The sequence below is a fragment of the Nicotiana tabacum genome, chromosome 16 (genome assembly GCF_000715075.1).
Source record: "Nicotiana tabacum cultivar K326 chromosome 16, ASM71507v2, whole genome shotgun sequence".
NCBI classification, from domain to species: Eukaryota; Viridiplantae; Streptophyta; class Magnoliopsida; order Solanales; family Solanaceae; genus Nicotiana; species Nicotiana tabacum.
The window spans coordinates 59,139,964-59,149,903 of NC_134095.1; the positions used below are offsets into that span (position 1 = coordinate 59,139,964).

The following is a 9,940-nucleotide window of genomic DNA, read 5'->3' on the forward strand; positions in this document are numbered from 1 at the left end:
AAGCCAACACCCATTCTACCAATTCTTCCCCATTCACCTCATCTAAATTTACAAGACATGCAGGAAGAGGGTCCTCAATAGTCAACGCTTTATCATCTGCTTCTACGATTACATCCACGACATCAATAAGAGAGCAATTGGTGAATTCACTCGGTCGCCTCATAGATTTCTGCACATTGAATGTTATCTCCTCATCGTTCAATCCCATTTTGATCTCCCCAGTTTCACAATCAATGAGATCTCTCCCTGTGGCCAGAAACGACCTTCCCAAAATTATGGAATTTCCTCATACACCTTGCAATCTAGAATCACAAAATCTGCAAGGAGCACAAATTTCCCTACCTGAATCAACACATCATCCAGGATACCAGAGGGTCTTTTCACGATTCTGTCAGCCAGCTGCAATAACATAAAAGTGGGTCTAGCTCTTCCAATCCCTAACCTCTTATAGATCGCCAGGGGCATAAGATTTATGCTAGCCCCCAAATCACAAAGTGCCTTGGCAAAGACAAAGTTACCAATGGTGCAGGGAATTGTGAAACTCCCTGGGTCAGACAGCTTCTCAGCAACTAGTCTAGTCACCACAGCACTGCAGGTCTGAGTAAGAGTCACTATGGCCAAGTCTTGAAAATCGAATTTTCGGGACATCAAGTCCTTCATCATTTTTGCATAACCAGGCATCTCATTCAAAACATCAATCAATGGAATATTTACCTGGATTTGTTTCAGCATCTCCAAGAATTTCTTGTATAGTTCCTCTTTCTGGTACTTGGCCAGCCTCTATGGGAATGGTGCTGGAGGTCTCTTCTTCCCAATGATTTGAGTATTTTCTTTGTCAGACACCACCTCAACTACCGATTCTTGGGCTGCCTTAGCTTCTTTCTCATCCTCAATCTGTGTGTTGGGTTCTTCTTGGGCAGGATGTACTGTCACCTCTGTCAGTTTCGTTGAATCATCTAGCTCAATGGGCACTGGTACAAGTGTCTCAGCTTGGCTGCTTTCTCGAGCCCTGTCTTGCTCCAAGTCTAAGTCTCTGCTATTATGTAGACTCACTACCATCAGTTGCTTCGGGCCTTGATCTTTTGGATTTATTTGAGTGTCTGCAGGCAATGTCCCAATAACCTGTTGTATCATTGCCTTGAGTCTAGCAAACCCATCTTCCTGTCTTCCACCATGTTGCTGCTGAGGAGGATGACAACCCTGCTGCTGATTTTGATTGTTATATCCCTGTGGCCTTTGGTAAGGCGCCATATTATTGTGAGGTCACACACCTCCCATATTTCCATTGTTGAGCTGTGGCTGGCCTGGCCTAGTCTGTATGACTGATTCGGTTGGCCCCAATTCTGACCACCCTATCTCTGGCCCCCATAATTAGACATATAATTCATGTCCTCGAGGTAATGATGATGATCACTTTCTACATTCCATTGTTTACCAACTGGCTGACTAATGCAAGATGTGCATAAGCCCCCATTGGTAGTATTGTCACACCTCCCTTTTACACCCCGAGGGCATATAAGGGAGTTTTTCTAATTAAAGTGACATTATTCGAAATGGGATTATTTATTTATTTTTATTCAGAGTCTCCACTTGGGATGGTTTATTTTCTGGTGTCCCAAGTCACCGGTTTATTTTGAAATCCCAAATCGAGGAAAATTCAACTTTCCTTTTGAAGTCTGCCAACCAAAAATTCTGAGTAAGGAATTCTGTTAATCCGAGGTAAGGTGTTAGGCACCCTCAGATTCCGTGGTTCGAGCACGGTCGCTTAAGCTATCATAATTGACCTATTATCTGATTTTAATGCATGTTTTAGCCTATGGTACACTTTTAACTTATTAACCGCTTTTAATTATTTTTAGGAAGATTCAACGTTATTTAAAATACGCCTTGAACCACGCCACATGAAATGCACCCGCGGTCCACGACATATTTTATTTAACATTGTCGAGATTTGGATTTAGGTCACATGAAATGCACACCCGAGTTTAAGAAGGTAATATTATTAAAATAACACGCCTAAAGCAACTACGCATTTTTAACTTTGCGAGGGCCGTGGAAATTTGCTAAATGGCGCGCCTCGAATTCTAAGAATTTAAAAAAAATAGTTAAATGAGGGCCAAGCATTTGAGATTTTATTTGGCACGGCGCACCTCAATTCCAATTTTAAAAAAGGGAATTCAAGCTAAGTTTTTGAAGGCCATAAGCTATGCGTATCGCCTAATATGGCGCATCTTCAGTTTACTTTGAAAATCCAATTAATTAATTCAAATGGACTTGCAGAACGTCTAAATGTTTAATGAAATCCTAATTCTATTAATTAACTAGCAAACATCAACTTAAAGGATCAACTAAATCAGAACCAATTTTAACAAATAGCACTGAATCCAATCTATTCATATTGCTTTCGAGCTTGGACCCAGTGAGCCCAATTCTCAAAATGGAGGGGACGGTCAAACACCCATAGTAACATGGAGTCTAAAGACATCTACTATTGGGCCAACTTTAAGCCCAAGTATTCAGAACCAACCATTGTTAAACCCATTTACAAGAAAATCGATCAAAGGGTTATGAAGTGCAATTGAGACAACATTTTAAGCTCAAAGTGACCAAACTCACAGTTCTTATAAACTAACAGCTTTAGCGTTATGAACAAACAGACCATCAATCATTTGAAATAACAAAATACAAGACTCAAGCACCTTTCAATTGAGTTTTTCAAGCCGCTGTCACATCTCCCATACATAATTACTTCATTCAATGATTTACAGATTAATATGGTTCCCTCAAAGTCAGCATACATTTTTAGCACATGTTTCTCTATACCCCATTTTCATGCCTTAAATCCCCACTCCAAATGATTTTAACTCAACAATTAACTTGCAAACAACGAGATATTTAATATAAACTAAATTACTACAGAATGTTAATCACACAAGACAACAGAAATCAACAGCAATTACAGAAGAAGTTTAAAGTTTCCATTTGATTCCAACTCAAACTTCCGGATCTTTACACAGATTTGGTCAAGCTTCAATTCCATGATAGTTTCAAAGGATTACCTGGAAATTGCAAAGAAGAAGAAATGACGGATCAACAATAACAGTAACAAGAACTAGCCCAGGTTCAACAATCAACGGTGAAACTAGCTTAAACAGCTCAATGGAACAGTACACAACTGGAAAACTTGAACCACTTTTCTGAAATTTTAGCTATTGATTTTTCAGAATTTTTATCTCAATTTTTCTCTTCCCAAAAATCTGACTTGAGCTTCAAGCAACAATGTCTCTATAGTCCAGCTATTAGGGCAGCCTTAAGGGTTCAGGTTTTTCCTTTTAGACCTTTTCCAATTTTTATTTTTGCAGCTTAGTCCCTAAATTTCTGACTTGTTGGCCAAGTAAGGCTATTTTGCAGCTTCTAAGAAGCTTTCTAAGGCTGTTAACAAAAGATTTTTTTACCTAGACTACCTAAAACACCCTTTTACCCTCTGTTAATTAACCAAAAGACCAAATGGGTATGGGTCAATTTGACCCAATGGTCCAATTGCACAATTGGGCTTGCCCTTCTTTCCCTAAATGGGACAGAAAAATCCTAAGACTCAAACAACCCATTAACCCAATTAAGATTCTGAAATACTTAACCAAAATGTAAACATTTTAGCGATTAAATCCTAGACTACCCAACCTATTAACCAGAATTACTAAATTAGTGAACTAAATTAATGGACTAATGTTACTGATTAAAAAAAATATATAAAGCTAATCATGCATGAACAAATAATTACAGAAGAAATGAACACATAACAAGGGAAGGAAGGGAGGAGACAGAAAAAGAGATGAAAATGAATTTAATCAAAGATGAAGAAGAAAAATGCAAGAAAAAGGAAAAAAGGCTGAAAAATACCTAAACTGGACGGGCCAAATCTTGAAGTTAATCCTCGAGCCTTTGATTTTGACCGAAATGGGTCTTAATCATGTGTTTTCAGATGAAAACACATGAACAAGATCAATTTCGGCCTCAACATTCACTAAACTATCATTATTTGAGTTTTTTGGGAATTTAGGGTTCATGCTTTGATATAATATTCGAGCAGTTTGAGGGGAATTCGAGGAAATCTAGGTGAGGAGTTGGAATGAGGAGGTGGAGGAGAAACAGTGGTGTAATTTTGGGTGAATTTGGCTGTCGGCCGCCGCCGTGGGCGATTTCCGGCGGGCGGTGGTTTAGGGTGTCGTTATGTCAGAGTTCTGAGAGGTGTTTGGGAGATGAATGAGGGGTTAGTGGGGGTGGTTTGGACATATATATGTTAAATGATACCCCTGTTCCGGACCGTTGGATTAGGGAGATCCAATGGTCACAATTAAAGACATACAAAACGGGGTCGTTTTGGTTATGGGGGGTGTGAACCGGGTGGATTTTGGGCCGAGTTTTAGAACGGGTTTCTGATGGGTTGGCCCAAAAATTAGGTCTTTTATCAAGAAAATCTTTTTCGCCTCTTTTTTTCATTTTCATATTTTGTTAACTACAAATTAAAATAAAACCTGATTTAATTCTAAAACTAAATTAATAAACTAATTGCTTTTCAAAAATTAATTAAGTCATAAATTAAAAGAAAACTATAATAAATTCGAAAATTAAAAAGTCAAAAAATGCAAAATGAACTATTTTTGTTATTTTTTTTTGCAACATTAATTAACTAATAAACCTAAACAATATAAAATAGGACCTTAAATGCAAATGCAGCATATTTTGTATTTTTTATGAATTAATTAAACATGCACACAAAAATGCAAACAAACACAAAATCATACAATAATTCCTAAAAATCAAATAATTAAAAGAAAAATCCTAATTTTGGGAATTCTGTCGGAGTAATTCATGCGAGGCAAAAATCACGTGCTCACAGCTTCCCCTCTTTGCTCGGAGACACGAAGGGTTTTCGGGCAAAGATAAAATGAGCAATTATGAGAGATTTTTGCCTGTTTGGCACTCCATGAGAAGCATTTTTAAAAAGGTGTCTGACCGAACCTTGCTTCAGAGGTTGCCTACATATCCTTGGCTATAAAGGAATCAGGTTAGTGTAGTTCTGGAAGTTTTGATAGCTGGGACTACCGGGAATCTGTGATTTCACTGTTGCTGTTGCTGCTACTGTTTGCTGACTTCCTTATTACACAAAAAGGAAAATCAAAAGCTAAGCTAGCTAGGCCTATCAACTACGAGTTATAAGATTCCTATCTATAAATCTCTTGAAGCTTGATCTTGAGTCTTAGCTGGTTTTGGCTGTTGACTCCGGTCAGAATCTTGATGCTCGTCAGCTGCATGTGTTGGTTCTTTGTTCAGCTCTTGGATCAAAGCGGGACATGCGAAGCTTGTGACTTCAATCAAATTTTGAGCAGTCTGCATCTTTGTCTGCTTTAGCATTTTGAATTCACTTCTTTTGTTCTTTTCTTCTTTTCTTTATTCTAGATTGAGACTCATTATTTTGGTCATCTCGGATCCTGTGCCTCAAGGTAAGACCTGCTCAGATACCAAAACAAACGATCGAAATTTTCTGCCCCAGTTTTCACTAGAAAATTTTTGTGAGTTATTTGTAACAAATCTAAACTAATTCTCCCTTTTTTTAAAGCAATAAAATAAGGATTGCGTCTATCTAGAAGGAAAAAGATCAGGGTATGGATCCCTATATCTAAAATGTCAACTCAGGGAATGGAGCCCTAATGTTGGAGAAAAGGCGACTAGGGAATGAAGGCCCTATGTCTAAAAACTCAACTTAGGGATTGGAGCCCTAATGTTGGCAAAAAGGTGACTAGGGAATGGAGGACCTATGTCTAAAAAGCATCAACTCAGGGATTGGAGCCCTAATATTGGCAAAACGGTGACTAGGGAATGAAGGCCCTATGTCTAAAAATCTCAACTTAGGGATTGGAGCCCTATGTTGGAAAAGCATAAAAGTAGAGATTGGGGTCCTAAACTACCTTTTTTTTCTTATCTTTTTCATTCTTTTTTTTTCATTTTCCTTTTTCATTTCCTTTTATTTTAATAAAATGCAGGAAGGAATTTTGGAGGAAAACTTTCCTTTGGATTGATTGTTACTGTGAAGCTGTTTTTAGCTTTTGCGCAGCTTTTCTTTTGGTTGCACCTGCTTTTGCACGGTTGCCTTGGGCTGCACCTGTTTCAATTTTAAACAAAGAACAATTGTTAGTTTGAAACGGTGGTTGGTTTTATGGCCTTGATTGTTTCGATCACTCGATCTCGGTCTGAACCTTTGTTGAGAACTTCTGCTACTTGGTGGTTTTCTGAAGATTGATCTGTTTTTCAAACTGAGGGACTCAACTTTTAAGATTTCATGACGACTCGCTCGCGTGGGTCTTCGACCCTTTCACTTTATTCCTCCTTTAGGCTTTTGCCCTTGGCTTTCTCTTCCCTTCCAATAACTTTGATTTCAGAGCATCAACCATCATGGCCAGTCGGGATCGACTTGATGCACCCACTGAGGTTGGGTACTTTCTTTAGCTTTTGTTAGGTAGAACCCTATAAAGCCAGTCTTGCCACCTTCTATTTGTATTAGTTTTGGAACAGAGTTAGACCGAAAGGGATTCAAGGAAAAGTAAACAAAGGACAAGAAAATGAATTTAAAGAGAAGTGTCCTTTTCGGGGATGAACGAAAGACTTATCTGGGGTGCATGCAGACTTCAATAAACATGACATGCTTCTTGGACTAGATACCTGATCTGCACAACTATCCAATTTCTCATAAATTCATTGCGACCCGTGTTTTAAAACCGAGAACCCTGCCAGGACTCTTTCAATACCAATGGTGGTGAGGGTTTCTTCTTTTCGATCAACGACGCCCTTTGCGGGTTTTCGCCAATCGACCTCTCTCATTTCTCTTCTCACCATCACCTTATAGTGCTCTTTACGAGTTTTCACTAACAAGACTCTCTCGTTTTTCATTTCTCTGCTTACCATCGCCTCATGGTGCCCGTGTGGGTTTTCACCAATAAGACTCTCTCATTTTATTTCTCTCATTTTGATTGCATCGGATCCAAACAACTGCATTTTCTGATTTTGAAAACCTTTCGCCGATTTATCGGAAGGAGTTGAACAAGGTTTGGGGTAAAAGAATTTGGATTGAATTACAACTTTGGAACCGTTCAGGCGGGATCATTGCCGAACCATTATGAAATCTGCCCCAGTTTCACTTTTTGGAGAACTTTGAATTTTTATTTTAGTATGACTGAACCCCCGAGAGAGGCTGCCTACGTATCCTTCGGAATCAAGTCAAACGTAGTTTAGGAAAACATTTTTTTTTCGAGTTCCAAAGAGGGTAGTGAAAGAATAGTAACTGGCTCAAAGAGTTAGCAAAAGGATTGGAGTGTTTGGGATAGCGAGAATGAAAGCCTTCGTCATCCCAATCGGATAGTGCTATTACTGTAGAAAGACTAGACATAGTACCTTTTGACCGCGTCAGCGTTCACAGCTGCCTCGGGATCATTTCCTTCGATATCTCCCAAGTACAATGCTCCTATGGGCAATATCTTTCTGATGATGTATGAGCCTTTCCAATTGGGAGCAAATTTCCCTTTTGCTTCCTGATGATGGGGAAGAATATGCCTTAGAACGAGTTGCCCCACTTCAAAGTTTCTAGGCCACACTTTCTTGTTGTAAACACGAGTCATTCTTTGTTGGTACAACTGCCCGTGGCAGATTGCGGCCATTCGCTTCTCATCAATCAGGGTTAACTGCTCCAGGAGGGTTTTGACCCACTCACTGTCTTCAATTTTAGCTTCCACAATGGTCCGGAGAGAAGGGATTTCAACCTCCACGGGAATTACGGCTTCAGTGCCATAAACCAAAAGATGTGGGGTTGATCTAATCGATGTGCGCACCGTAGTGCGATATCCCAACAATGCAAAAGGAAACTTTTCATGCCACTGCCTGGAACTTTGGATCATCTTTCTCAAAATCTTTTTGATGTTCTTGTTTGCTGTTTCGACAGCACCATTGGCTTTAGGACGATAAGGAGTAGAGTTCTGATGCGTTATATTGAATTGCTCACATATCTCTCCCATCAAATGACTATTCAAGTTTGCAGTATTGTTTGTGATAATAGTTGCAGGGATGCCAAAATGGCAAATAAGATTGGAGTGCACGAAATCTACCAAAGGTTTCTTGGTGATGGATTTGAGAGTGATTGTTTCAACCCATTTAGTAAAATAGTCGATGGCGACCAATATGAATCTATGCCCATTTGAGGCTTTTGGCTCGATTGGCCCAATGACGTCCATGCCCCAGGTGACGAATGGCCAAGGTGCTGACATAGGATGCAGTTCTCTGGGCGGTGCATGAATCAAATCCCTATGCACCTGACACTGATGACACTTCCGAACAAAACTAAAACAGTCTTTTTCCATGGTCATCCAATAATAGCCCGCTCGGAGGATTTTCTTTTCCAAAACATACCCGTTCATGTGGGGTCCGCACATTATTGCGTGTACTTCATACATGATTCTTCCAGCTTCTTCGGCGTCAACACATCTTAACAAGTTGAGGTTCGGGGTCCTTTTGTACAAGACATCACCACTCAAAAAGAAACCACTTGTATGTCGTCTAATGGTTCTCTTTTGGTCCCCACTGGCCTTCTCGAGGTATTCTTTGGTTTTCAAAAATCTTTTGATGTCATGATACCATGGCTGAATATTTGGCTCTGCCTCAACCGTATTACAGTAGCCATGCCTTTCCCTGATTTGGATTTCCAAGGGATTAATGTGGGCATTGCTTGGGTATGGCAGCATCGAGGCCAACGTAGCAAACCCATCGGCCAGTTCATTATGGCAACGAGGGATGTACCTGAACTCTATTGACTTGAATCGCTTGCCAAGATCTTCCACATGTTGCCTATAAGGAATAAGCTTGACATCTCGGGTTTCCCATTCTCCTTGAGCTTGTCGGATAATCAGATCCAAATCTCCCATGATTAAGAACTCTTCGACATCTTGGTCGATTGCCATATTCATACCTATAATGCAGGCTTCATACTCGGTGGTGTTGTTTGTGCAGAAAAACCAAAGCCAGACCGTGGCTGGCTAATGCTGGCCGGTGGGTGAGATCAAAATTGCCCCAATTCCAACACCTTTTGCGTTTACTGCCCCATCAAAGAACATTTTCCAAACATGAGTGTCTTCAGATATTGCTTCAACCGAATTTACCTATTCATCTGGGAAATAGGTACTCAAAGGTTGGTATTCATCATCAACCGGGTTCTCAGCCAAATGATCTGCTAACGCCTGGTCTTTCATTGCCGTGCGAGTGACATAGACTATGTCAAACTCTGTGAGAAAGATCTGCCACTTTGCTAATCTCCCAGTGGGCATTGGTTTCTGAAATATGTATTTTAAAGGATCCAACCTAGTTATGAGGTAAGTGGTGTAAGCTTGCAAATAATGCCTCAGCTTCTGAGCGACCCAAGTTAAACCGCAACAAGTTCTCTCCAATAAAGTGTACTTGGCTTCATAACTGGTGAACTTCTTGCTCAGATAGTAAATGGCCTGCTCTTTCTTTCCGGTCACATCATGTTGCCCGAGGACACAGCCGAAAGAATTTTCTAAGACTGTCAGATACAAGAACAGAGGCCTCCCTGGCACAGGTGGGACCAATACCGGCGGATTCGACAGATATTCTTTGATTTTATCAAAAGCCTCTTGGCACTCATTTGTCCATTTGATTGCCGCATATTTCTTCAGCAATTTGAATATGGGTTCACACATGGATGTCAACTGAGCAATGAATTGGCTGATGTAGTTTAATCTTCCCAACAAACTCATAACATCTTTCTTGGTTCTTGGAGGAGGCAAATCTCGAATAGACTTTATCTTTGCTGGGTCCAACTCGATGCCCCTCCGACTGACTATGAATCCCAAAAGTTTGCCGGATGGTACCCCAAATG

At 40.1% G+C, this 9,940-nt stretch overlaps 1 protein-coding gene across 1 annotated transcript; it reads right to left on the reverse strand.

Annotated features, from left to right (window-relative positions):
* Positions 1–273: 273 nt before the first annotated feature.
* On the reverse strand, positions 274–660 carry LOC142170258 (uncharacterized). Its single transcript, XM_075232122.1, has one exon. It carries the CDS (start codon positions 658–660, stop codon positions 274–276), a length of 387 nt encoding a protein of 128 aa, XP_075088223.1.
* Between the last annotated feature and the right edge of the window lie 9,280 nt (positions 661–9,940).